Source organism: Oryctolagus cuniculus, chromosome 17 (assembly GCF_051225735.1).
Source record: "Oryctolagus cuniculus isolate XC-2025 breed Fujian yellow rabbit chromosome 17, ASM5122573v1, whole genome shotgun sequence".
NCBI lineage: Eukaryota > Metazoa > Chordata > Mammalia > Lagomorpha > Leporidae > Oryctolagus > Oryctolagus cuniculus.
This window is the reverse complement of record NC_142883.1, coordinates 18,027,809-18,055,761: the sequence shown is the minus strand read 5'-3', so window position 1 is coordinate 18,055,761 and position 27,953 is coordinate 18,027,809. Positions and strand designations below refer to the sequence as shown.

The window sequence follows — 27,953 nt, the reverse complement described above, 5'->3', positions numbered from 1 at the left end:
TTTTCTTACCCTGCAGTGAAAGTCAGAGATCTGAGGCTCTTTTATACAAACCGCGTTGGGGAGACAAGACATCTGTACCCTCTCCCACTTTCTCTACTTAGCAGATAGTGTATTTCTCAGAGGGGAGGAATTGGTTGAGGGGGTGATCTTAGTAGGCCTGGGAAGACCAGGTGTGCTTAGTGAGCTCAGTGTAAGTGCTCACGCCCAGTCTCACAGGTTGATGTAGATCCTTGAAGATTTTTGCAAGCTGCTTCTGGGAGCCACATACAGCTGAGGGGTCCCTGGTGGTTCACTGTCATCAGTATGCCTCCAGCTCTCAGCAGCATATTCCCAGGAAAGAGGCATCATTTCTTCCTGGAATCCTAGTTTCATAGTTTCTGGAGCTGCACCATCCAGCGTGGATTTGTAGCTCTTGCTCACTCCCCTGTGAGAGTGGGTAGTAACTGCTGTCTCTTCTCCCTCCACAGGCTTCGTGGACATGTGTGTACAGCATATCCCTTCTCCAAAAGTGGGCGCCAAGCCCAAGATCGAGCACACCTACACTGGGGGTGTGGATTCTGACCTCGGCGAGGCCATGAGTGACTGTGACCCTGACGTAAGGGAACCTGGCCCCCTAGTTCTCTGCTTTTCCCCCACTTTCATGGAAATGCTGATTTCTGGTCACAGGAATAATGAATGCCCTCTTTCTCAGCCTTCCTGCCCCTTCCCATGAGCATAGTCAGGCCTGAATTCAAGCCCAGTGTTGCCGCTGCTTGTGTTGCAGCCTAGGGAGTGCTACTGGAACTTCCTGCATCTCAAGGTGTTGTGCTGTAAAGTGAGGGTAATAATAATGAGTGCTTGCTAGGAGAATTAAGCAGATTGAGGGAGGGTTACCATTGTGTTTAGCATGGTGCCTGGCAGATAGTGAAGACCCGACCAGCAGTAGATAATCTCATCAGCCATGGCTTCTAAAAACCTTTCCGAGACATTCCTTAGTAAATTTAAGTTACTCATCATAATCATGCAGCCAGTGTAGAATTGGGAGTTAGTCTTCAGAGGGAATTTAAGGCAAATTATCTTGCCAGTGGTGCCAATCTGCCATCCTAAACCTGCTTCATCGCCTCATTTCCTGGGGAGAAAAAATACTTTTTTACTATGCCTGTGTCTTCTACGTTTAGAATTTTCCTGGGAGCTCACATCTTCCTCTATAGGTCTGGGTTGCTGTCTCGGAGCTCATATCATCACTGTCGAGGGGCGTGAGAGGGTGGTGCCCACTCAGAGGGCTGTGTGTGTGTATGTGTGGTAAAGCTGCACTCCCTCCCCTCCTCTAGGGTCCGCTGATGTGCCACACAACCAAGATGTACAGCACAGATGATGGAGTTCAGTTTCACGCCTTTGGGCGCGTGCTGAGTGGCACCATCCATGCTGGGCAGCCTGTGAAGGTGCTGGGGGAGAACTATACCCTGGAGGATGAGGAGGACTCTCAGATATGCACTGTGGGCCGCCTTTGGATCTCCGTGGCCAGGTACTGCCATCCAGAACCTACAGAGCAGGCTTCAGTCTGTCCCGGGACTGCTCCAGGGAGCTGCGAGGGGTGGTCCTCCTTGGAAACAAGAGCTTCCTGGCTCCATACAGTTAGGGGAGGAGATGACCCACCTTCATCCGGCCACTTGACTTTGACTGTCACTACTCCAGGTAGCTAGGTTAAAAGGCAGCCATTACTGGGATAATGCCAAAAGCTTTGCCTCTATGATTTAGATGACTGTATAAACTTTGTAGCAGGATTTCCTTCTTAATCCTCTCATTTCCTTTTTTTGTGTGGCTTATTATAACCTTCATGCTTATTCCCAAAAGAAATTGTTTCCCACCCTCCGCTGTTTATTCTTTGACCAAATTAGAAGTCTTTGCTGGATGCCTTGAGCATCCTAGTCTGCAGAGTCGAGCTTAGCTTGGGCCTCTGGGCAGCTTGTCAGTTTGAGGTTGGCATCTCAGTTGGCAGGCGGAACCCAGGCAGTCCTGTTGCCTGATGTGGTGCTGTGCCTTCCAGCATGGCTACTTGTTCTTCCTCCGAGTCCACCTGTTCCCTAGAAGGCAGAGCTAGGGCGGTTACAGCGCCTTCTGCAGTGCTCTCGGCATCTCCATCACCTTGGGCAGCAGCTCTTAACCATGAACTTCCAGTTGGAATTAGAGTTCCCTGTTGCATCCTCTTCAATGCTTTGCCGTCTTCTCTAAAGCATGTATGGGTTTGTTACTGCACCTGTGTAGCTATGTAGTTTTTGTTCTCTCCCTTGCTAGAAAGTGTCTGTTTTGTTTACCCCTGCTCCCGACTTGTGGCTGGCACATGACAAGTGCTTGGTGTGTTTTGGTGGAGTGAATGCTGTTGCTAATGATTGGATTTTACTCCAGGTACCACATTGAGGTGAACCGTGTTCCTGCAGGCAACTGGGTTCTGATTGAAGGTGTTGATCAACCAATTGTGAAGACGGCAACCATAACTGAACCCCGAGGCAATGAGGAGGTAGAGTTTCTCAAAAGTCCAGCTGGACTGGCTTAAGCTGTCATGTCCCAAGGAACCATGGCACACATGAGCACCAAGCCGCAGAACTCACAGGGGCCCAAGTCAGAGTCACTGTGGCTTCCTGGTGCCAGGCCCCAGCATTCTAGATCTGACCCTGCTGGATTTTCCCTGTACTCGGCTCAGATGTTGGGGATTAGGAGGAGTGGCCTTTGTTCTTCTCTTCTTCTCTTCTTCCTGCTGAAATACATGGGGATAAATGCCTTTCAGGATGCCCTCAGCATCGTGACTCCTGGCTGGGGAATAGTCTGGCCTTCAGCAAGTCCTCAGGTCTGCACCTGCTGGGCCTGTGCAGGCAGATGCCTTCACTCCTCTGCATTTTGATTTCAGGCTCAGATTTTCCGGCCCTTGAAGTTCAATACTACATCTGTTATTAAGATTGCCGTGGAGCCCGTCAACCCATCAGAGCTCCCCAAGATGCTCGACGGCCTGCGCAAAGTCAACAAGAGCTATCCATCCCTCACCACCAAGGTAGGTTTGCAAGAGCACTCCTTACCTGGCTAACTGGCCTGTGCCGCCCCCCACTTCCCTGCCGTCAGGTGTTTCTGATCCACTGCTTCCTGCCACCTATACCAGAAACAGACTGTGCCTTTTACCATCATTTAAAGGCAGGACAAGGACTCTGTGTATATGTGTCTGTGTGTGTTTTCCCCAAATCATTAAATTTTTTTTTTTTTAAAGATTTATTTATTTACTTGAAAAGCAGTTAGAGAGATCTTCCATCTGCTCATTCACTCCTCAAATGGCTGCAACGGCCGGAACTCAGCCAGGCCAAAGCCAGGAACCAGGAACTCTATCCAGGTCTCACATGTGGGTGCAGGGGCCCAACTACTTGGGCCATTTTCCTCTGCCTTCCCACATGCGTTAGCAGGGAGCTAACGGAATAAAAAATGGAGCAGCTGGGACACAAACCAGTGCTCATATGGGGTGCCAGCATCACATGCAGCGGCTTAACCCATATACCACAATGTCAGTCCCCCCAAATATCTTTACGTAGGAAAAAGAACTTTATTGGACATTGCTTTTTGAACTAATTTTCCAGGAGAGATAGACAGGAAAATTAGTTGCTTTGATCCTTGTACAGCCTTAAGCCTGCCAGCATATGTTTTGAGTAGTTGATCAGGGCTAAAGGAGTAGATTGTATCCATGGACATAGGGTAAGGTTTTCCCTAAATAGCTAAGATGGGAACTAAATGAGTGACCTCGCACCAAGTGGTGCTGGAGTCTTGACGACCGACTGATAGATGTTTCCCACCAAACCTTGAAGGGGGTGGAACTGACGCTGAACAGTGACTGTCATGGTAGCGTGGGCTCCTCCTCTTCTGGGTCCTGGCTTTGCTGCTGGTGTGTCTGCTCTTGCTGGTCTAAAGAGTTCCTGCTGTAACCACCAGGCTGCTGTGTTGCAGGTGGAGGAGTCTGGTGAGCATGTGATCCTGGGCACTGGGGAGCTCTACCTGGACTGTGTGATGCATGACTTGCGGAAGATGTATTCAGAGATTGACATCAAGGTACAGTAGTCCCCACGCCTGGCCAGGAGCTGGTGGGCCCACAGATCCAGACTGTTTCACCATAACCAAACCATCCGTCTCCCTGGAAGCTCCAAGGGAGAGGAGAGGGGTCCACTGGAGCAGCTCTGCTGGTGAAAAGCATGGTCTGCAACTCCTTCTTCTTCTTTTTTTTTTTTTTTTTTTTTTTTTTTTTTTTTTTTTTTGACAGGCAGAGTGGACAGTGAGAGAGACAGAGAGAAAGGTCTTCCTTTGCCGTTGGTTCACTCTCCAATGGCCGCCGTGGCAAGTGCGCTGCGGCCAGCGCGCTGCGGCCAGCGCACCGCGCTGATCTGAAGGCAAGAGCCAGGTGCTTCTCCTGGTCTCCCATGGAGTGCAGGGCCCAAGGACTTGGGCCATCCTCCACTGCACTCCCTGGCCACAGCAGAGAGCTGGCCTGGAAGAAGGGCAACCGGGAAAGAATCCGGCGCCCCGACCAGGACTAGAACCCGGTGTGCTGGCGCTGCTAGGTGGAGGATTAGCCTATTGAGCTGCAGCGCCGGCCATGCAGCTCCTTCTGTGGGAAGTTGTCAGAAGGCTTGCTGCCTCCTGTTGGCTTGGTCTTGGTGTCATACAAGTTTAAAGTCAAGGTTCTCAAGGCAGAGTTACTCTTGGTGCTTTGTTGGGAAAATCATTGCACAGTCTGGTGATTAGGGCTCAGTGGGTTAGGAGAGAGTGGGGACTGGCTCCCCTGGATTCAGAGTCCAGTCCTGACATAGCCTCGCAGTGAAAACAAGCACTGGCTGGCCTCCATCTGCTGCTTCAGATGCGTATTCTCTCCAAGGCCCTGTGGTGCTGGGGACACATGCCCTTAACACCCCTTTCATAATGGTGTGCCCTGGGCTGAGGCCATTGGCCAGAGGGTTTCCCGGCAGCAGATCATGTGGGAGTGTTAGGGGTGCTATGCACACAGGCATTAAGAGGGTGAACGTGGAGTGGGTGCTTGCCAGTGGGTCCCCAGCACCAGTCCTGTCAGACCCACAGGGGTCATTCAGTGCTGGTGGAGGACCGGCAAGTAGATATTGAGAGCTACTCCAGAAGACTATAATTAAGGCCCCTGCTGGTCCCCTAATTGCTCTTGGCTTGGGAATATCGCTTCTTGATTACACTAAGTTTTCTCAGACCTTTCAGCAAAGTGCAGATGAGGGTTTTGAGCGGCTGCTGTGCTGCTTGTCACTCGTGCTGATGAAGGCAGGAGGTGGGAGGAAGTGGTTCTCACAGGGAGTGCCGGGAGCTTCAGAATTCAGGGTGGATGGCTGTCCTTCCAACACACAGGCCTCACCTCCCTGCTTTGTCTTGTTCCCAGGTGGCCGACCCCGTCGTCACGTTTTGTGAGACAGTGGTGGAAACATCCTCCCTCAAGTGCTTTGCTGAAACGCCCAATAAGAAGTAAGCTGGGGGCTCAGCGTCCCTGGGACTGATGGCTTAATGGGCACACCCTCCCCCCCAGCTCCACCCCAGCACCGGGCTGTGGAGGCAGAGCCGTCTGAGTCTTGGGATGGGCGGACATTTAGGGTACATGTGTCTCACTCCCCTGCTGCCCGCCTGTGCCTTTGGACAGGGTGCTGTGGCATTCTTCACCTAAGAATTCACAGCAATGATGGAGCTGAACTGATGCGAAGCCAGGAGCCAGGGGCTTCCGGGTCTCCCACATGGTGCAGGAGCCCAAGGACTTGGGCCATCTTCCACTGCTTTCCCAGGCCACAGTGGAGAGCTGGATCAGAAGTGGAGCAGCTGGGACTCGAACCAGCGCCCATATGGGATGCCAGCACTGGGGCCAGCAGTTCTGCCCACTATGCCACAGCACTGGCCCCCAAACTTTGCTTTTAAAAACAGGTAGGGGGTGCCAGCACTGGGGCGCAGCGGGTTAAAGCCCTGGCCTACAGCGCCAGCATCCCATATGGAACCGATTTGAAGCTCCACTTTCTGATCCAGCTCCCTGCTGAAAGCTTGGGAAAACAGTGGAAGATGACCCAAGTCTTTGGGCCCCTGCACCTATGTGGGAGACCCGGAGGAGGCTTCTGGCTCCTGGCTTCAGATTGGCCCAGCTCCAGCTGTTGCAGCCATTTGGGGAATGAACCAGTGAATGGATGTCTGTCCCCCCACCCCACCTCTCTCTCTTAACTCTGCCTTTCAAGTAAATAAATAAAATTAAAAAAAAAAAAAAAAAGATTCAAATGAAAAGAGAAGATGAGCCCTTTTTGCTCTTCCCTGCCCCTTCGGCTTGCACAAACATCCCTGCCTGGCTGTCCACTTTGCCACCCCTTAGCTATCCCTCGCACCAGTCCTACGACCCCTCATAACCCGTGTCCTTCCTGCCAGGAACAAGATCACCATGATAGCCGAGCCTCTGGAGAAGGGCCTTGCCGAGGACATAGAGAACGAGGTGGTCCAGATCACATGGAACAGGTGGGGAATGCAGCTTACCTGCCCGGTCTCGAGTCCCACAAGCTCCTCTGCAAAGCCACGCGTATCCCCCTTTGCTGTTTGCTCAGCACGGTGTGGGTGGGACGAGGTGACTGCAGAGAGGGAAGGTCCCCAGGAGCCAGCAGTCACAGAGCTGTCTGTTGCTGAGTTTCCCCCATTTCCCTCCTTCCCCCAGGAAGAAGCTGGGAGAGTTCTTCCAGACCAAGTACGACTGGGATCTGCTGGCTGCCCGTTCCATCTGGGCTTTCGGCCCTGATGCCACCGGCCCCAACATCTTGGTGGATGACACCCTGCCCTCGGAGGTACAGCAGAACTGATGGGAACCTTGGGGTGCTGTCTTCCCGGAAGCTTTTTGTGTCCTCTGGTGATGGAGGGGATCCTCTTAGTGGCTGTGCGTGTCCTCTCCCTCAACTCCCGGGCTGTTGACAGGAGCTTGCTAAGGAGCTCCCATGTTTCTCTGCAGGTGGACAAGGCTCTTCTTGGCTCAGTGAAGGACAGCATCGTCCAGGGTTTCCAGTGGGGAACCCGGGAGGGGCCCCTCTGTGATGAGTGTAAGTCTGTCAGCACCTCCCCGCCCCAGTTCTCAGGGACCTTGCAGCTAGGGTGGGCCCGCCAGCTTTGAGGCCTGGCAGGTGAAGCAGTGTGGGGCACCCAGGGCCATCCCCTGTGCTGGGCCAGCTTCCTCCCTTCCTCCCCCTGCCCTGGTGCCGCAGTTAGGATGCATCCTGACTGACATTTTCTCCTCCTTCCTGGGAAGGCTTTGACTTGGAGTGTGTTTGAGGAGAGATACCAAGAGGGCAGTGAGGTTGGAGTGGTTTATGGACAAAGATTAGACCATGGGACCAAGTTATTGTCCGTGGGACCAAGTTAGCAATTGGATACTCTTTATCCAAACAAATTTCAGTGTCTTGTGCTGTCTAGGAAAGCCCCACATGTCTGAGCATGGCCTGAGGCAAACACTAGGAGCACAGTTCACCTTCAGACCTCTTTGCCAGGCCTTGCCTATCTCTTTGGAACGCCCTGCTCTTTGTGCTGTGTCTTTGGTATCTGTGAGACAGCTGTGATGTAGCAAGACTGTTGGTCTGGATGCCCTGGAGACTCGCCCCAGAGCCCTCCTCAGGCAGCTGTCTGCATCTCCTTTCCAGTGATTCGAAATGTCAAGTTTAAGATCCTGGATGCAGTGGTTGCCCAGGAGCCCCTGCACCGGGGTGGGGGCCAGATCATCCCCACGGCCAGGAGAGTCGTCTACTCCGCCTTCCTCATGGTAAGAGACTGGGGCTTTCCTGGACAGTGGATTAATTGGAAGACCGAGCTTGGTGCGGCCTCAAGCCTACACCCCCCAAGCTGAAGAGCCGTTTCTCTCTCCGCTGCAGGCCACTCCTCGTCTGATGGAGCCTTACTACTTTGTAGAGGTCCAGGCCCCTGCAGACTGTGTCTCTGCCGTCTACACTGTCCTGGCCAGGCGCAGGTCAGTAGCTCTGGATGTCTTAGGGGGAGTGCTGGGAGCCAGAGGGTACAGGAAGCAGCAGCTGCTGTGCTGGGGGAGAGATGGGACTCCCCTCCCCTCTCCAGACCCAGTGAGTGTACTTTCTAGAAGAAATAGGAAAGCGACGAGCTTTACTCCAGGTTACAATTTGAGATTTCCTCTGAGCCCCCACCCCCACTCCCAGAGAGTCCCTGGTGGAGAGTGCTGGGTGCTGAAGCAAGTCTGTAGCACCCTGTCCCTTCAGTGTCCCCACTCCCGTGTTCTGCCCAGAGGTTGCTGTCCCTTTGACTTCCACAGAGAATTACTCTGGGAGCTCCAAGCTGGAATGCATCTGGGGCAGCAGAAGCCACACTGCAGTTTGGCTTTTGGTTTCTGCACAGCCAAGGCCTCAGCCTTTGTTTTTCCATCGCAGGGGACACGTGACTCAGGATGCACCCATCCCAGGCTCGCCACTCTACACCATCAAAGCTTTCATCCCGGCCATTGATTCTTTTGGGTTTGAAACTGATCTCCGGACGCATACCCAGGGACAGGCCTTTTCCCTGTCTGTCTTCCACCACTGGCAGGTGAGAAAGCTGTTCAGGCCAGCAGGTGTGGCCTCCCACCCCACAAGGCTAACCTTTGCCCTGTTCCCCTTGCAAGCCCTGCCTTCCTAGAGAAGAGCCCTGCTTCTGGGGCTTGACTTCTCTGGGAAGGCTGCCTGGACACCACCTGAATCCCCCTTGCCTTTCAGATTGTACCCGGTGATCCCCTGGACAAGAGCATTGTCATCCGCCCCTTGGAGCCCCAGCCAGCCCCTCACCTGGCCCGAGAATTCATGATCAAAACCCGTCGGAGGAAGGTGTGTGTCCCTCAGGCCCATTACCAACCCTCAACTCCCCTAGGGCTCAGCAGGAGCTGGGTCTCTCCATTTTTCCCTTGAGCCCTTTCCCAAGGGCCTGTAGACTGACAACAGTTTATTGCATGTAGACAGGTGCGATCTGGAAACTCCTCGTGTGGCCAGACCTGGGGCCCAGTCTGGCCAGGAAAGGAGGGCCTTCCCCTCAGCTGTGATGAGCCCCTGTAGCCCTGCAGCCTCCCCTGCAAGCATAGGTCTTGGATGGCCCCAGCCAGTCAGCCCCCGTAGGCCTCATTCTCACGTCTCTCCCACTCTCTGCAGGGCCTGAGTGAAGACGTGAGCATCAGCAAGTTCTTCGACGACCCTATGTTGCTGGAGCTTGCCAAACAGGATGTTGTGCTCAATTACCCCATGTGAGTGTGGGGCCTGCTGACACTGCTTGCCGTAGGTGCGGCTCCCGGGCTTGAGGCTGAGGCCTGCTGGGCCCTTCACCTTGTCAGAAAGTGTCCTGGAAACACTGTGCTCGCCTTGAAAAGCCCACGGACTTCCAACCCAGAGCCCCAGTAGGGGAGGAGCATTGTTCCCTCATGTTTCTTCTGTGGCCTCCACCTGGCTCCATTTCCAAGAAAAAGAGGAACTTGGGCTCAAGGAAAGAGAAGGATGAAAGTGTTTAACTCCAAGGGGCCCTGTCTTTGGAATAACATGGAATTTATTTTTACAAGTTCAACCTTAGCCATGGTTCGTAAGTGAACAGAACATTCCGACTTCTGCCTTGTGCCTCTTTCATCCCCACCCCCACATCCCGTCCAGTCCTGGCCCCTACATTCTGGATGTACGTCATCTCCCTTGAGGCTTCACTGCCTCTGCTCCCAGCTGTAGGCTCCTTCCTGCCTCCGAACTCCATGGTCCCCTGAGCATGCCCCCACCCTCCCACCCACGCCATGCTGCTCTGGTGGGACCTGAGGTGTATGAGCTGGTTGGGTTGCCGGGCTCCGAGGCCTGCTACACCTCCTCAGGATACTGCTACCTCTTAAGAATCTCTCTTGCCCTGGAGTTAGGGGCCAGAGCACTTGGATTTGTGGCCATTTTTCTAGGTCCTCTCACCAGCCACCACCATGGGTCCCTTACTCTTTTCTCTGCCCATGAAGAAGAGACTGTTGCTTTTCCACAAGACTTCTTTATTAGGAGCACACAGGGATTGCTGCAGAAGTCTGACTACCCCGGTCCCCGTGAGTCTACTTCTCCCCAGCATCCGGTGCTGTCCTCTTGCTGTAATCTCGGTACATTGTGTACACAGCGCCTGTGTAGGGAGAAGGAGAAAGGCCCCTTGGCATGGAGCCCTGCACCTGTGCGCTGGTTCTCCCAGGTGTCCCTGGGGTTCGGTCTACAGCCGTTCCCTTAAGAGCCCAGCTGCCTCACTCGTCTTTCTGCCCCAGGTGCCAGCAGCTGCTCCAACATCTGACCAGGCAGCCCGGGCAAACAGCCCACCTGACAGAGCGCTCCTGCGTATTGTCTGGGGGAACCTCACAGAAACCTGTGAAGCAGGCAGGCGAGGGGTGACCACGGTTAGGGTTTAGTGGGAAAACTGAGGCTCGGTGAGCGGGATTTGTCCACTGTCACTCAACGAGTAGCTCTCTGCTCTCTAATCCCGGGAGGAAGAGAATTGGAGTGTGTACATCCTGCCGCGTGACTCTATCCCTCTGGGGCATCTTGTCGGAACGGGCTGCATACCCTCACCTTAGGCCAGGGATAGGAGGTTGAACAGGGAACCCTGGAAATGGCTCTGTGTCCAGGTTGTCCCCACAGGCCTGATGGAGAGCCTGGTGCAAGGAGCAGGAACTGAAGTCGCAGTCCCTTCCACTGTCAGGACTCAGAGCCAGACTTTGCCTAATCTATTTTGCCCTCATTCTCCTGGGACCCCACCAACCTACTCACCTAGCATAATGGCACCCACGGCACAGGCCTGTGCTGCTACTCGGGTGTGGATCAGGTGTATGGACATCTTGGTGGACCCCCGAGCCTTCAGCCGATAAATCCTGTAAGTTGCCACCAGCAAGCAGCCTCCTAAGCCTGTGGGCAGAGCACAAGACCTCCTGGCCTCAGCCACGAGGCATAGTGCTCCCCGATGAGAAATGCGGCACTAGGTAAACAGCCACTCTCCTGCAGGTTCAGGGTGGGGGAGTACCCCTGGAAGATGAGCTTCCCCTCGGCATTTTCAAAGTGACTCCCTCCCCCGTGTACAGATGATAGCCCATCGTTGTCATGCACCGTCCCCACTTAGCTCTGCTCTGGGTCCTTCACCCTCTGCCGGCACCCACATCCTGGTATGTATCTGAGCCTGCCCATGCTGAGGCTGGTGTTGGGACCCCTGTGTCCCATGCACTCAGCCAGCCACCACCTCTGCCCATCCAGATTCCCTCATGTCATTGTCAGGCTTGTCCCTGGCACCTCTGCTGCTGTTACCTTGCTCAGTGTGCAGGACCAGATGAGTTCTCTGACTTGTGCTTTATTTGAAAAGACTCAGATGCACGAACGCCTTGCCCCCATTCCCTTCCCTGCTTACCTATAGGCACCAGCGGAGACTCCCTGGTCTTCCTCAGGAACTTTCCAGAAACACTCTCCTCGCCCTCAGGTGGCACCCACCAGCCTTTGTTAGCAGACATGATTGTGGACCCCGATGCCGACAGCTGGGATCCGTAGGTTTCAGCCCAGTCCTGGAAGGAGGCACCCCACAGTAAAAATTCCAGAGTGGGAAGGAGGGGGTTAACTGCTGCGAGCCACACCATGCCCAGCTCAGCCTCTCCTTGAAAAGATGCCCCTCCCGGGTGTCCTGTGTCGGGTGCTGGGCCACCAGCAGCCACTTTCTCCATGTCTCCTTCCTAACATCTGCCTCTTCCCTCGCTTATTCCGACTTTACACTTCGGTGTAATCCTTGAGCCAAGAAAAACAGCTGGAAAAATCCACAGATGAGAGCAGAAGGCACAGGGCCTGAATCTTGGAGTCCCCGTAGTCTTGGGTCTGTGACAGTTGCTTCTAAGAGGGCTGCAGAGCAGGCTCTGTCCCCAGGGAGCCAGAGCCACAGATTCCAGTGACCGGACATTGATTTGTTATAAGCTGCCTTGTTTCTGCACATGGATACTAAAGGGACACACTTCAGTCCTTGAACTGCTTCCCTATTCCTTGCCAGCCCCCCAGTTATCAGTCTTCTACCTCCCTCGCTGGGCTGGGAACTTGTGCGCTCTTCTCACTCAGACTAGACTGAGACCAGGAGTTACACCAGTGGGAGGTCTTCTGAGACCCATCCTGCTTGAGTCAACTTTTTCTGGTTGCCCCTCCTGTCCCGGTGGCCCCCAGTCCTAGCATGCTGGTTCTTACCCTAGGAGAGGCTAGAAAGTGGAGAGTGCGCAGCCACGCCGGGACCGAGCATCTGCTGTTCTGAACCGGTCAAGAGCTGTGGTGGGAGCCGCCACTATGGGGTCAAGGAAGCAGCAGCTTGGACTTTATGGAGACTTTGAAGTGAGAGAGGCAAGGGGAGGAGATAGGACAGGACATTTGTCTTAACCCCCCGTCTGCTGAGCTCCGGGCCCTGGGAAGGCATGTTAGACCAGATGGCGGGAGCTCCAGCTAGGCTGGATCTCTGGACAGGAGTGGCTGCATCAGACACTGTGGGAATGGGGATTGTGATACACAAGCAGGGACTGGCAGAGATCCTGGTCTCCCCCCACACACATACACACACAAGTTACACTGCCTCGGTGTGCATGTCAGTAAGACACCCCAACTGTGGGAGACAGTCTCAATGGTCTCCGTCTTGATCCCTCCAGCACTGCTTTCTGGGCCCAGGAGATCTGTCCAGAGTTAGAAACCAATGGGACATCCCTCGGGGCTCCAGAGCTCTCTGCCGCCTGTGGGGCCAGTGCCCACTCCGGTGACAGGATGACAGTGGCTGGCATTAGCATTGGACTGGTCTCGATATTTGTATTTCAGATCCCTCAACTTTTCTCTTTGGTAAGTAGTTCACAAAGCAGGCTGCGTGGCACACCCAGGAACACACGGCAGGAAAATGACAGCGCCATGCTCTGAACCCAGATCTGGCCAACTGCAACTCTCACCTCCCCGGGGCTGGCCAATCATGGCTCCCCTGAGGAGGCCGGGAGAAGAGTACTTACTACGCAAGCGGGGAGCAATCGGGGTGCCCTGTGGAGAGTCCCGCTCCATCCCAGGCCTTTGTCCTTTCCCCGATGACTCTCAGCCCATGTGTCCATGCTGCATGGGCTTTTTTGGCAGGGGGGATTTGTCCAGCAGCTGATGAGCCTCTTTCTCTCCCCAGCCCTCATGGCTCTAGGCAGAGTCCCAGGGTCACAGTGATTCCCCAGGGCCGTCACGTAGCCCCGCTGTCCATGGGAACTCTCCTCCCAGCCTTTCACACACACCAGGTCCCAGCAGGAGCCTGAATTCTCAGGACCTGGGTGATCCGTGGGCTTACTGGTCCAGACCAGAGACTACGGGGTGGCAGACTCCCAAGCCCTTTGAAGAATGGAGCAGGCGGGGGCCGGCGCCATGGTGCAGTAGGTTAATCCTCCGCCTGCAGCGCCGGCATCCCATATGGGCACTGGTTCTAGTCCAGGTTGCTCCTCTTCCAATCCAGGTCTCTGCTATGGTCTGGGACAGCAGTGGAGGGTGGCCCAGGTCCTTGGGCCCCTGCACCCATGTTGGAGACCGGGAAGAGGCACCTGGCTCCTGGCTTCAGATTGGCGCAGTTGTGGCCATCTGGGGAGTGAACCAACGAAAGGAAGACCTTTCTCTCTGTCTCTCCCTTTCACTGTCTGCAACTCTACCTTTCAAATAAATAAATAAAAATCAAAAAAAAAAAAAAAAATGGAGCAGGCTCTGGAGAGCAAAGTTCCACTTCTCCCTGTTGAGACTGGGTTGGTTCTCCCATCAGTCCAGGGCTGAGAAAACCATTACAGTTCTGTGACTTACACTTTATATGGGTCAAGCAGTGTGCTAACTGCTTTATGTAGACTGCTTATTTTATCCCCATTTCACAGACAAAAAAAACTGAGGTTCAGTTACAGTAAGTGATAGAAAAGGGACAAGACTTTTCAAAAACAAATTATTCTCAGTTAAAGCAAAGAAGGACAGGCAGGACACACAGATCTGTCTGCTGGTTCACTCCCCAAATGCCCAGAACAGCCGGCCTGGGCCAGGAGCCTAGTACTCGGTCTGCATCTTCCATGGAGTTGGCAGGATCCCAGCCACTTGAGCTATCACCTGCTGCCTCCAGGGTGCAAGAAGTTCAAACACTCCAGTACAGGAGGCTGGTCTCCCAGGTGGCATCTTACCCGTTGCACCAAACACGTGCCCCAGGACCTGACTTCAAACCATTCCCCAAGACTAATCTAACCACTCTGGACTGTTGGGAGAATGTATGCAAAGTGGAGAGCAAGTGTTGAAACAGGAGAAATAAGATTACTTTTTATTTCAAACCTTGTGAGAACATACAGTGACTAAAACTTCCAAAGAACAGAGTCCTGTTTTAGCAAACAGATAAGATAACATTGGGATAGCATCATTTTTGTTAATATGCCAAGTCTTCAATAATGGTTTCCATTTAAATATTTCTACATTTAGTGATTTGCTTAGAAAATCTCTCTTCCAAATCAGGTCACATTAAAAGAAATTCCGGTTTTGAGGGGTCTAAATGACTGATGCAGAAAGATTAGCGTAGGCCAGAGTCAGCTGTGGAATCAATTAGACCAACCACTCCAAACACTGGTTATGCCACTGAAGCTGTGAGTGTGTCTCTCAAGCTGGAGGTAGGCTCTACCCCCGGGAGGGGGGTGCTTACTGTAAGGGCTCAAGAGATGGCTGTTAGAATTCCCTGTCCACTGGCTGGAGGCTGGGAGAAAAGCAGAAAGCCCCGGCCGCATACAGGAAGGTAACCAAATTCACACCCATCCCATCCCTCCCTGGCCACCCTGCCCCAAGCTTGGGCCTCTGCATCCTAGCCGGACGCTTCAGGCCTGTTCTCCCTCTTGCACTGAAGGGGAAGGGACAGGAGGGGGACACTAACTCTTGAGGCTCTGAACACAATCTAAGGCACAGTTCTGTTCCGCATAGCCTACAGGAGCTGAGTCACCAGAGAGGAGGGAATTGACCCGGAGCTTCTACCCTGAGCTGCGCCTGGGATGATGGAGAATGAACTAGCAGCACAAAGGGTGCTCCCAGCTGGAGTGAGAATGGGGCTGGAGAACACAGTAGGCCAGAGTGTCCTGTCCAGGGGAATCTGAGGGACAAAGAGCAGGGTAACAGGGACAGGCGGGGGCAGTGGATGTTTCTAGATAACATGGCGAGGCTGAGGCAGCCTCTAGGAGGTACCTGGGGTGGGGAGGGTGTCAGCACTCCTCTCTTTAAAGACATTAGGTTCCAAGGACCTTGTAGCATTTGTCCAAGGGCAGCCTGAGGGCCAGGAAAGTGCTTTCAGTGCCCACAAATCTTGAGGGCCAGTGTTTGGCCTAGTGGCTAAAACATCTGCATCCCATATCTGAGTGCCTGGGTTCAAGTCCGGGTCTGCTCCGGATTCCAGTTTCCTGATACTGTTCACCCTAGGAGGCAGTAGTGATGGCTGAAGTGATTGGGTCCTTGCCACTCAACATGGAAGGAGACCTGGATTGGATTCCTGGTGTCTGCCAACAGGCAGGGCATTTGAGGAGTGAACCAGTGTATGAGAGCAAGGGCTGTCTCAAGAAATTAAAAATTTGTACGAAATACGTCAAGAGGACACGAGTAGGGACTGGCTCTGTGGCATAGCGGCAGTGCCGGCATGCCATATGGGTGGAAGAAGCTCCTGGCTACTGGCTTCAGATCGGTGCAACTGTGCCATTGCAGCCAATTGGGGAGTGAACCAGCGGATGGAATACTCTCTCTCTCTCTCTCTTTCTCTTTCAAACAAATAATCTTTAAAAAAAAAAAGAGAGAGAGAGAGAGAGAGAGGACATGAGTAGGGTGGTGGGAGATGGAATTGGGCTGTGGTCGTCACTGATGTTACAGAATCATGTCTTTGAAGGAGCAGTTCTGAGCCACACAGGAAAACAGTAGGGACTACTGTATTAGATGACAAATGTGACATGTTTGTGGAGGCCACCTGCAGTGCCAGCATCCCACATGGGTGCCGATTCAAGTCCTGGCTGCTCCACTTCCGATCCAGCTCTCTGCTGTGGCCTGGGAAAGCAGTGGAGGATGGCCCAAGCGCTCGGGCCCCTGCACCTGTGTGGGAGACCCGGAAGAAGCTCCTGGCTCCTGGCTTGAGATCGGAGCAGCTCCAGCCCTTGTGGCCATCTGGGGAATGAATCAGCGGATGGAAAACCTCTGTCTTTCTCTCTCTCTGCCTCTGCCTCTCTGTAACTCTGCCTTTCAAATAAATAAATAAACCTTTAAAAAAAAGAAAACAAGAAATGTTTGTGAAGGTCCTTGAGTTGGTTGCTTTTGAACATCCCAGTTACCCAGCTGCCTCCAGAGCGCACCACAGGAGGGGACTACTGGCTGTGGCGCCTACATGGTTCAGGCACTTTGCAGGTTTCATTTAATCCTCACAGCAGCCCCAACAGGTCCATCTCACAATTTCCGTTTTATAGGAAATCCAGGCTCAGAGAGGTTAATACACCCAGATCACACAGCACATAAACAAACCATCTACTCAAAAGTGGTGACAACCATATACCACTTTATAATGCAAAACTAATGTATGACCACTTACAGTGTGTGGTGGGTGTTTTGGCATAGCAGATTAAGCCACCACTTGGAATGCCCACATCCCATACTCAAACTCCTAGGGTCGAGTCCTGGCCCGTTTCTGATTCAGCATCCTGCCAGCGCTCACTCTGGGAGGCTGCAGATGATGGCCCAGGTAATTGAGCCCCTGCCACCAACGTGGGAGAGCAGATGCGGTTCTGGCTCCTGGTTTCACCCTGGCCCAGGCCTGGCTGTTGCAGCCATTTGGAGAGTGAACCAGCCAATAGAAGATGTTCTCTCTCTCTCACTCTGCCTTTCAAAAATAAATGCAAGTGAGTAAATGTTTAAATAAAAATTCTTTAAAATTTACATATGATTCACATATATTTCATCATCTCATTCCCACAACCATCTTTTTTTTTTAAAGATTTATTTATTTACTTGAAAGGCAGAGTGACAGAGAGGCAGAGGCAGAGAGAGAGAGGTCCTCCATCCTTGATACACTCCCTAGATGGCTATAATGGCTGGAGCTGGGTCAATCTGAAGCCAGGAGCTATGAATTTCTTTAGGGTCTCCCATGTAGGTGCAGGGGCCCAAGATCTTGGGACATCTGCTGCTGCTTTTCCAGGCCATTTTGGAGAGCTGGATGGGAAGTGAAGCAGCCAGGACTCGAACTGGTGCCCATATGGGATATCAGCAGTGCAGGCGTCAGCTTTACCTGCTACGCCACAGTGTTGGTCATAGGTCTTAATTTAAGTATTTATTTATTTGAGAGGCAGAGAGAGGAGGAAAGCCAAAGAGAACCCCCATCTGCTGATTCACTCCCCAAATTCCTCTAATGATGGGATCTGAGCTGAGCTGGGTGGAAGCCAGGAACATAATCCACGTGTACCATGTGGATGACAGAGACCCAAGTACTTGAGCCATCACTACTGCCTCCCAGGGTTTGCATTAGCAGGAAGCAGGAGTGGAATTGGGAGCAGAGGCAGGACTTGAACCCACGCACTGCAATATAGGATGCTTGCATCCCAGCTGGCGCCAACAGTCCAAATGCCTGCTCCCAACCTTAATTTAAAATCCAGTGTTAATGCACAAGAAACTGCTAACCGGGAGACACCTGAATGGCGGGAGGGAGGACTGCTCCTTCTGTACTTCTTGTATTACCTATTAAAAAAAAAATCTGCTTTAGCCCACATTCCTGTAGGCAGAGGCCGGGAGAATCAGACAGGGTAACCGAAACTGAGGATTAGTGGAGACGAGCGCTTTGTACAGCTGCTAATACCCCTCCCACTGCGGGTGTAAGCAGGAACGTGCTGCCCGTTCTTCCTCACCAGCCAGCCAGTCTGGGGCGGGCAGGACGCCTGTTGCCAACAGGGAACATTCCCAGTCCTACCATTCCGGGCCTCTGCTCCCATCCTCCAAGACAGGAGTCTGCTCTGCATTTACCACCAAGTGGGGACCCTGGAAAGCGTGTAATGGAAACAGTGACACACTGCAGCCTTCAAGTTGACCCTACTGTCCCCAAAACCACAGAGCCCCAGGGCGACTCTCGAGTTCCCAAACAGGGTTTTGATCCTTTCCTGCTTGGGTCCCATGTGAATTCGAAGTGGTGTGGTTCTCATAGCTCCCGACTGTGCTGCTGCCTGCCAAGCGCTGGAAAGACCCATTTCCTTGTTTAAAAACTGGGCCTTTTTTTTTTTTTCTTTCCCTCCTATAGCCTGCCTTTTTTGTTCCAGAAATGGCAAGCTTTCCATTCACTCATTCATTCCATATGTATATGCTTGCTAGTTACCTGCTACGTGCCGGCTGTGTCCTGGGAGCTGGCACGCGGCGCTCCTGCCTTCTGGGAGCTCTCATTCCAATGGGTAACCAGGCCTGCTTCTGTTCCTGGTGACCACCTGGCCCAAGGGCCTCTGGCCTTGGGTTCTGACCTGTGTCTTGAGATTCTGTTTCTTGAACGACCTACAGGTAAAACAATTTAGCTGCTTCCTAGGGTCTCATTTTTACCCTCTTTAAATGCTTTCCTGCTAGAAGAGACATTGCGGTGAACTTGGTAGTGACTTTATTTTTTTCTTAAGAATTATTTTATTTATTTGAAAGACAGTGTTAAAGAGAGAGATAGAGACAGAGAGGTCTTCCATCTGCTGATTCACTTCCCAAATGGCTGCAATGACCAGGGCTTCATTCAGGTCTCCCATGTGGGTTCAGGGGTCCATGTGCTTGGGCCATCTTCTGCTGCTTTCCCAGGCACATTAGGAAGTTGGATCGGAAATGGAACAGCTGGGACTTGAACTTGCATCCATATGGGATGCTGGCACTGCAGACTGGGGCTTTAACCCACTGTGCTACAGCACCAGCCTCAGTAGTGACAATTTAGAAATTATTTTCCCCTAACCACGAAAAAGAAACAAATAAAATAAGAAATAAAATAAAATAAAAAAAACAAGAATGGGCAATGACAAATGATGGGAAGTCTTCCCCGCAGGTTCATTCTTGAATTTATAGGAAGATAATACCTAACGAGAAATTGAAGTCTTAATATGCCACTTAAAAGTGCATTATCTGGGGCTGCTACTGTAGTGCAGCAGGTTAGGGCACTGCCTGCAGTGCTGGCATCTCATGGTGTGTCGGTTGGAGTCCGGGCTGTTCCGCATCCAATCCAGCTCTCTCCTGGGACAGTTGCAGAGGATGGACCAAGTCCTTGGGCCCTGCATTTATGTGGGAGATCTGGAGGAAGCTCCTGGCTCCCGACTTCCACCTGACCCAGTCCAGAGTTGTGGCCATTTGGGGAGTGAAGCAGTGGATGGAAGATCTCTTGCTATCTTTCTTTCTCTCTCTGTAACTCTGCCTTTCAAATAAATAGATTTTTCTTTTTTTTTTTTTTATTTTTTGACAGGCAGAGTGGACAGAGAGAGAGAGAGAGAGAGAGAGAGAGAGAAAGGTCTTCCTTTGCCGTTGGTTCACCCTCCAATGGCCGCCGCGGCCAGCGCGCTATGGCCTGCACACTGCGCTGATCCGATGGCAGGAGCCAGGTACTTATCCTGGTCTCCCATGGGGTGAAGGGCCCAAGCACCTGGGCCATCCTCCACTGCACTCCCTGGCCACAGCAGAGAGCTGGCCTGGAAGAGGGGCAACCGGGACAGAATCCGGCACCCCAGCCGGGACTAGAACCTGGTGTGCCGGCGCCGCAAGGCGGAGGATTAGCCTAGTGAGCCGCGGCGCCGGCCTAATAAAATACATAGAACCTGGTGTGCGGCACCGCTAGGTGGAGGATTAGCCCAGTGAGCCGCGGCGCTGGCCTCCAAATAAATATATTTTTTAGGTGGATTATTTGGGGCTAGTACTGTGGCACAGTGGGTTAAGCCTCTGCCTGCAGTGCCAACATCCCATATGGGCTCTGTCTGGTGGAAGTGGCTGCTCCACTTCCAACCCAGCTATATACCTGCTAATACACCTGGGAGGGCAGCAGAATTGGGCACCAAGTACTCAAGCCCCTATTTGGATACTGGGATGAAGCTCCTGGCTCCTGGATTTGGCCTGGCCCAGCCCTGGCCACTGTGGCCATTTGGGAAGTGGAACAGTGTATTCATGATCTCTCTCTCTCTGCCTCTGCCACTCCCTTCCTGTAACTCTGCCTTTCAAACAAATAAATACATCTTTAAATAAAATAAAAGTTCATTGCTTTTTTTTATTTTTAATTTTTTTAAAATTTTTTTTATTTTTTGACAGGCAGAGTGGACAGAGAGAGAGACAGAGAGAAAGGTCTTCCTTTGCCATTGGTTCACCCTCCAATGGCCGCCGCGGCCAGCGCGCTGCGGCCGGCGCACCGCGCTGATCCGATGGCAGGAGCCAGGAGCCAGGTGCTTTTCCTGATCTCCCATGGGGTGCAGGGCCCAAGCACCTGGGCCATCCTCCACTGCACTCCCTGGCCACAGCAGAGAGCTGGCCTGGAAGAGGGGCAACCGGGACAGAATCCGGCGCCCCGACCGGGACTAGAACCCGGTGTGCCGGCGCCGCTAGGCGGAGGATTAGCCCAGTGAGCCAGAAAAGTTCATTGTTAATAGCAGCAGCAGCAGGTTAAGCTCTTGCTTGCAATGCTGGGCATCCCATAGGGATACCAGTTGCCAAATCCACATCTCCTACAGGGACCCAGCTGTTTGAGCCATCACAACTCCATATAACTTTGAAAATGGCACATTGTTCTTGGGGCTGGCATTGTGGCATAGTGGCTTAAGCTACCGCCTGCATCTCATTTGGGAATGGGTTCATGTCCCAGCTGCTCTACTTCCAATCCAGCTCCCTGCTAACGCACCTGGGAAAGCAGCAGAAGATGGCCCAAGTGTTTGGGCCACTGGCACACAAATGGGACATCCAGATAGAGTTCCTGGCTCCCCCGCTTTGGCCTGATCCAGCTATGGCCATTGAGGACATTTGAGGAATGAACCAGTGACTGGCAGATCTCTGTCTCTCCTGTCATCCCATATCTGAGTGCCTGCATTTGAGTACTGGCTTGGCTTCCAATTCCAGCTTCCCGCTAATACACACAGGGTCAAGTACTCGGGTCTCTGCAACCTGCAGGGAGAGCTGGATTGAGTTCTGGGCTCCTAGTTAGGAATTGGCCTGTGCCCGGCTGTTGTAGGCATTTGGGGGAGTGAACCAGTTGATGGAAGATTCTCTGTCTCTGTTGTTGTTTCAAATAATGAAAATACACTTTTTTAAAAAATAAAGATGTCATGTTTTATTTTTGTTATTATGTTCTTAGTATTTTCATGTATCTATAGGGTCTTCACGCTTGTCATTTTTTTTTTTTTTTAACTTATTTGAAAAGCAGAGTGATAGAAAACTTCCAGATGCCAACAGCAGCCTGGCTGGGGCAGGCTGAAGCCAGGAGCCACGAGTTCCATCCGTCTGAACTTGAACCAGAACCCAGGCACTCCAATATGGGGGCTTAACCAGTTGCTCCACAATGCCTGGTCCCGCATCTGCCAAGTTAAGTTCATCAGTAAAGGAGCAATGGGATGGGGTGGGGGTGGGGGTGGGGCAGAATGGGCCACAGCAAGCACAGAGAGAAGTAACAAATACTCAGGCCAAACAAATGACCAAAGCCTCAAGCAACGGAAGGACAGGTGTCTGCCCTGAATAAACAAACATTACCCCCAAGTAGCTGCCCCGGAACACAGGGGCTCAGCCCGCCGGAGCACACTTTTTGGCTTTTTTTTAGACAGAATCCAGAAGTCCACATTTTAAAAATTTGGGCGTACAACTCATAGTTTTGGAAAACATTCTTCTGGCCAAACAAAACTTGTCAGCAGGCCAGATGCCCACCTCTGAAGCGGCCCGAGGGCTTGGCTTCCGCGGGCGAGTCGGACCCGAAGGGCGCCGCCCCGCTTGTCAGAGCTGGGCTGCTCTTCTGGTCAAAAGGGCGGCACGGGAGCCTGCCCATCTGCATCGCGATGCTCGAGCCAGACCCGGAGGGCACCAGGTACCGGCTCCATCGCCTCAGTCTTCCTTTGTTACGCAGGTTTCCGCTCTACTTAAAGCCTTTGGGACGTTTTCGGCTTCTTAATCGGCAGTTTAAAAATGGAGATTTTAGGGCCGGCGCCGTGGCTCAATAGGCTAATCCTCCACCTTGCGGCGCCGGCACACCGGGTTCTAGTCCCGGTTGGGGCGCCGGATTCTGTCCCGGTTGCCCCTCTTCCAGGCCAGCTCTCTGCTATGGCCAGGGAGTGCAGTGGAGGATGGCCCAGGTGCTTGGGCCCTGCACCCCATGGGAGACCAGGAAAAGCACCTGCCTCCTGGCTCCTGCCAGGATCAGCGCGGTGCGCCGGCTGCAGCGGCGGCCATTGGAGGGTGAACCAGCGGCAAAGGAAGACCTTTCTCTCTCTGTCTCTCTCTCTCACTGTCCACTCTGCCTGTCAAAAAAAAAAAAAAAAAATGGAGATTTTATTCGTGAAGACTTTGAGACAGCCCTTTGAAATGTTTTCTGCTGGGATGCAAGGAGTTAAGAGGAAATGGCCTATTAGGGTCTTTCTAGTTCCAGAAGTCCAGGACCTCAAAAGTACGTAGAATGCCTCTAAAAGCCACGACCGTAGGAAACTAGGACGATTGCCCCACGCAGGGCCCGTGGGGTCGTGCAGCAGCTGCACACCGGAGCCCAGGTCGTGGCATCAGCATCCCACGTTCCGCTGGACCACGGAGAGGCTGAGCGCACACAGCAACTCCAGGGCTCCAGGAACCAACCCAGGGCACCCCAGGTGAGGCGTGTCCTCCCGGCGCCGTTAGCCCGTTAGCTCATGCTGAGGCTCCGCCGTCGGGACTCCCGTCCCCCCAAGTCACGCAGGAGGGATGGACTGCCCGGGAGCGGTCAGCTCCCATCCTGGGTGCAGTCTCCGCGCCGGTGGGAGCCACGCGCGCCGCGCCTCGACCGCGTCAGGCACCGCGGGGACCGCCCGGACCCCGCCGCGCAAAGTTGCAGTCCGCGCCGCCGCCCGCGCGCTCCGGGCGCCCCCTCCCACCCGAGCGCCACGTGCCGCGCGCCCCCTGCTCCCAGGCCGCGGCGGGACGCCCCCGCCCCCACCGCGGCGTGTAGTGCGCAGGCGCCTCTCCGCGGGTCCCGGCGGCGGGAGCGGGAGGTGGAGGCGGCGGGAGCGGCTTCAGCCTCGGCTGGAGACTGAGGCGAAGGCGGCGGCCGCGAAGCGGGTGGAGGAGAAGCGAAGGTGGCGGCGACGGCGATGGCGACGCGGGGCACATGAGGCGGCGGCCAGCGGGACGGGCCGAGGCCCGGCGGAGGAGGCGGCTCCGGGGAAACTCGCCGCCCGGTGAGGGGGGGACCGCAGGGCCGGCTGAGGAGAAGCGACCGGGGCGGGGTCCCGGGGGGCGGCGGCGGGCGAACTCGCGGGGGAAGCCCGCCGAGGGGCCGAGGGGCGCGGGGGTGCGGGGTGGAGCGCGGCCGGGGCTGGGGGAGCCACAGGGGGCGCCGCCGAGGGCTTCCCGCCGCGCCTGGAGGGGCGTCGCCGCCCGCGTCCCGCCCCGGCCCCCGGCGCGCCCTCCCTCTTTGTCCGCAGGCGCGCGGTTCCCAAATTGGGAGGGAAACGGCTCGGGGGGCGGCTCCGGCGGCGCGCACCGGGGCGGCGCTCTCAGCAACTCCGGGCGGTTAGGGGCGCTTCGCGGGCTGCTCTTTGTCTGCCCGGCCTCGGCCCCGGGCATCTCCGAGCGCGCCGGCTCCTTCGACGCCCTCTCCATCACCTCCCGGCCCGGACGCCCGCCGCCCTGGAGGTGGGCGGGCTGGGGGCCGGAGGGCTGGGCTCGGCGCCCCTTGCTGGACGGCGCTTTCTCCACTTGGAAGGACTTTCCCCCCGACTTGGTGAAACTTTGGGGGACTGTTGTGTGGTTTCCTCCCGAGTCTCCGGATTCGAAATTCAGAAAAGGCGCTAACGCGGCGATTGCGGGCAGTTGTGCTTGGCGGCTGCGCTTGGAGCTTCGGATCGAAAAGATTGACGGCGCTGTGCGCTCCAGAGTTTGGGTGGTGGTTCCTTTTTTTGTTGTTGTTGCGATTTTGTTTCGGAGTCTTGATTCGGGTTGCTTTTCCTGGGGCGAGCGTGGTTTTATCGTTTGAAGGAATCTTTGTTCCTTGAGGACTGGCGGTGGTGTTGACTTCATTGTGCCTTATTTTGTTAGCGGCGACTGTGAAGTGGAGTGCGTCGGGCTAGGGTGAGCTCCAGGGCCGTGTTAGCTCGTGTGCCGGTGAATCTAGCATCGTTAGCTCGGTGTTGTGTGGACATTCGGGTGAACATGTCTGAGAAAGCGCCGTGAAACTACACAGATGAACGGGGCTGTTCATTTCCTGCTCAGCAGAAAACTGTTTGTCGAGTGCATTAGGATCCGCAGGGAGAAAGCATAAATAACTGTGGAATCAAAGATTTAGGAGCCCTCTAAGCGGGACAGAGGTGTTACTCAGAACAAGATTGAAATACCCCTCCCCCATTAAAAAAACAATTCCAGAGCCCATGACTATAAAAATACATGAATTGTGGTTAACTTTGCTCATTTCGTTTTTGAGCTTGTACGTATATTGCAGTTGCTTTGGATTTTGTAGGTGCTATAGAGTAGCAGAATTAAAGAAACTTCTTTGGGTAAAAGGTAAAAAGCTCTGGTAAACAAATCTGTCTTTAATTTTGCCGGATCTTTGTCCACAGAGTGCTGTAGCAAGAGATGACATAGAAGTTATACAGAAGTACTGTTAATATTTGTCCTGATTCGTCATGACTTGATATCATGTACTAGTTGTCATAAACCATTGTGCATTTTTTCCAGAGCTTTTCAGACAGCACTTTTAACTTTTTAAATTGTTTGAATTCAGAATTGGTTTTCTATCAGTACTTGGCTCTAAAGAGCCTCAATTCTCTCTTTTAAGAAAAAAACCAAAAAACAAAAACAAAGGAGCCAATAATTTTCTCTATGCATGAAGGTAGAATTGAGTTTTAGCCTTTAATTCAGAGGATTTATCAATCATAAGCAAATAAGTGGTGTTATCTTTTGTTAATTTTTGTTCTCATATTTGTATAAAGCAGCCAAAGGAGTGGAGTATAGTTTTATCTTTGATTAACCCCCAGTTCCAGACTCAATTCTGTTATTGGGGTCATGGAATATTTTATATATATATATATAATTAAAATGCAGAGGATCATTCTCTTAATAAATACAGTGTCCTATGCCTAATTCAGTGCAGAGTGACAAATCTGAAATAACTTGCTGTATGTGAAGTATGTTCTCATTTCAAAATTAATGAGACGTGTTCTTTGTTGTTGTTTGCTTTTATTTGAAAGAGCAACACAGAGAGAGAGTTCTTCATCTACTGGTTCACTCCCCAAATTCCAGCAACAGCTGGGCCTGGGCAGACCAAAGCCAGCAGCCAGGAACTCCATCTGGGTCTCCCACATGGGTGGCAGGGATGCAGGTACTTGAGTTATCACCTGCACCTGCTGTGGTGGGTGTTAGCAGGAATCTGAATTGGAAGCAGAGCAGGAACTCACACCCAGACATTCCAGTATGGGATGTGGTCAGGTCTTCAGCGAGGGATGAGTGCCAATTCCTGCTACCTACCCGCTCCCTCTTTTTAAGATTTACTTTATTTGAGAGGCAGAATTACAGGGAGAGGAGAGACACTGTGAGAGAGAGAGAGATCTGCCATCTTCTGGTTCATTTCTCAAATGGATGCAGTAGCCAGAGCTGGACCAGGTTGAAGACAGGATCCTGAAACTCCATACAAGTGTCCCACCATCTCTTACTGCTTTCCCAGGCACATTAGCAGGGAGCTAGATCAGAAGTGGAGCAGCTGGGACTTGAACCATAGCCCATAAGGGATGATAGCAACACAGGTGGTAGCTTAACCCCACTATGCCAAAATGACCTTTCCCTACTTTTTTCTTTAATGAATCTGGGTAATTAAATGCAACAATATAATTACGTATTTCTGAACTCATGCTTGTAGTAACATGTGTTACTCCTGTATTAAAAAATCTGATAGAAATTAGTCAAAGAAAAGGATTGTTTTTTTTTATTATAAGACCATTTCTTTAAGAACAGGTATGAGAAGATAGATTTTGATTGAAATTCAGACATAGAAAACAGTTCTGAACTGTTAATATCAGTTAAGTGTCAGCAGGTGCTCTTCCAATGTGTTGCTACAGCTGTTAAGTTTAGCATGAGTGGAAGTAAGCACCTATTAACACTGTATTCTACAGATCTCAAGCATGAATGACCAGATAGTCAATCCTGGTTGGCCTACAGTTTTGCAGAGTGTGGTTGGCTGACAGCACACACTCCTTGAGGTTTATTTTCTTTCTCGTACCTGTAGAATGTGCTGCCTAAAGGGTTTTCCTGTGACAAGCATGAGATAATGTCTTTACAGAGAGCGTATTATTTCCAGATAAATGAAGTCTTGTGAGGAACCCATGAGTGGAGCGCTCAGTCGAAGCTTGTCTTTGAGGCTGCATCGCTGTAGCTCCAGCGCAGTTTGCACAGAAGTATCGAGTGTCCACTCATTCAGTGTACTTTTTTAAATTAAGTATTTATGTCTGGCACTCAGATGCTGAAGACAGAGATGAATACTGCATGTTTTTTGGCTCTCAGAGTGATTTTTGATAAACATTAAAAAAAGTCTGAGGACAGGCATTTAACCTAGTGATTAAGACACCTGTTCTCGGCGCCCAGCATTGTGGCCTAGCAGGTAAACTGTTGCCTGCAACACTGACATCCAATACAGGCACAGCTTGGAGTCCCAGCTGCTCCACTTTCAATCCAGCTCCCTGCTAATGGCCTGGGAAGAGCAGCAGAAGTTAGGCCCAAGTGCTTGGCCCAAGGTGGGCTCCTGCCACCTGGCTTCAACCTGGGAGTGAACCAGCGGATGGAAAATCTCTGTCTCCTTCTGTCTCTGTAGTGTTGCCTTTTGAATAAATAATTTTTTTTTTTTAAGATTTGTTTATTTGAAGGAGTTACAGAGAGATATCTTTCACCTACTGGTTCACTCCCAAAATGGCCACAATGGCTGGAGCTGAGGCTGGGCCAGGCTGAAGCCAGGACCAGGAGCTTCATCTGGATCTCCCATGTTGGGACAGAGGCCCAAGCACTTGGGCCACCTTCTGCTGCTTTCCCAGGCACATTACCAGGGAGCTGGATTGGAAGGAGAGTGGATGGGACTGGAACCTGCAACCTGCATCCATATGGGATGCTAGCACTGCAAGCGATGGCTTAATACACTGTGCCACAATGCCAGCCCCAAGGATGATGTCATTTTAAGAATTATTTGGAGTTGTGGTGGCTCGAACACTTGGATCCCTGTGGGAGACATAGATTTGGCTTCCATTCCCAGCTTCAGCCTGGCGATAGCTGGCCTTTGGGCAGTGAACCAGCAGATGGGTTGTCTCTCTGTCTCTTAGCTCTCTGCCCCTCAAATTTTTTAAAAAAGGTTTAACCATTGGAAGTTTTTGCAAATCTTTGAAACAAATGACATATAGGGTTTTTTGAGTAAGTTTGATGTTTTTCCTCTATAGAAAATGAATAAATTTCATATACCCCAACTTTTTTTTAAGATATATTTGTTTATGTGAAAAGCACAGTGACAAAGAGAGGGAGATTCAGAGAGCTCTTCCATCCAGTAGTTCACTCCCCAGATGCCCACAGTATCGTGGGCTGAGCCAGGCCAAAGCCAGGAGCCAGGAGCTCCATCCTTGTTGCCCATGTGGGTGGCCGGGCCGTCATTTGCTGCCTCCCAGGGGCGTTGGTAAGCTTAGTCTGGGGCTGGAGTTGTGGTGCAGTAGGTTAAGCTGCTGCTTGTGTGCTGGTTTGAGTCCTGGCCGCTCTGCCTCTGAT

General features: G+C 52.6%; 2 protein-coding genes and 1 long non-coding RNA gene across 5 annotated transcripts in view; 2 read left to right on the top strand and 1 right to left on the bottom strand.

Annotated features, from left to right (window-relative positions):
• EFTUD2 (elongation factor Tu GTP binding domain containing 2) overlaps positions 1-9,576 on the top strand; it is a 52,125-nt gene extending 42,549 nt beyond the window's left edge. The window contains exons 15-28 of the mRNA XM_002719444.6: positions 468-595; positions 1,311-1,504; positions 2,386-2,497; positions 2,885-3,025; positions 3,961-4,062; positions 5,405-5,487; positions 6,421-6,507; positions 6,701-6,827; positions 6,989-7,076; positions 7,671-7,789; positions 7,899-7,993; positions 8,424-8,577; positions 8,745-8,852; positions 9,171-9,576. Of these exons, the coding sequence (XP_002719490.1) occupies positions 468-595; positions 1,311-1,504; positions 2,386-2,497; positions 2,885-3,025; positions 3,961-4,062; positions 5,405-5,487; positions 6,421-6,507; positions 6,701-6,827; positions 6,989-7,076; positions 7,671-7,789; positions 7,899-7,993; positions 8,424-8,577; positions 8,745-8,852; positions 9,171-9,266 (1,634 nt within the window). The 3' untranslated portion in view covers positions 9,267-9,576. The remainder of the gene's footprint in view (positions 1-467; positions 596-1,310; positions 1,505-2,385; positions 2,498-2,884; positions 3,026-3,960; positions 4,063-5,404; positions 5,488-6,420; positions 6,508-6,700; positions 6,828-6,988; positions 7,077-7,670; positions 7,790-7,898; positions 7,994-8,423; positions 8,578-8,744; positions 8,853-9,170) is intronic.
• A 434-nt stretch (positions 9,577-10,010) lies between these two features.
• Positions 10,011-13,294, bottom strand: HIGD1B (HIG1 hypoxia inducible domain family member 1B). Of its 3 annotated transcripts, none has more exons than XM_008271625.5 (4): positions 13,019-13,294; positions 11,413-11,563; positions 10,785-10,919; positions 10,011-10,149 (listed from the first exon to the last, which is right to left on the bottom strand). In XM_008271625.5, the coding sequence occupies exons 1-4, from the start codon at positions 13,184-13,186 to the stop codon at positions 10,085-10,087; spliced, it is 519 nt and encodes a 172-aa protein (XP_008269847.1). In that variant the 5' UTR covers positions 13,187-13,294; the 3' UTR covers positions 10,011-10,084. The 3 variants fall into 3 exon arrangements, with proteins under 3 accessions (XP_008269847.1, XP_008269848.1, XP_002719491.2); XM_008271626.5 differs by lacking the exon at positions 13,019-13,294 and adding an exon at positions 12,225-12,382; XM_002719445.6 differs by lacking the exon at positions 13,019-13,294 and having other exon boundaries at positions 11,413-12,115.
• Positions 13,295-23,712: 10,418 nt separating this feature from the next.
• The window catches only part of LOC138846057 (uncharacterized), a 37,245-nt gene continuing 33,004 nt past the window's right edge, over positions 23,713-27,953 (top strand). The window contains exon 1 of the long non-coding RNA XR_016223576.1: positions 23,713-23,858. This is a non-coding gene — a long non-coding RNA (uncharacterized LOC138846057). The remainder of the gene's footprint in view (positions 23,859-27,953) is intronic.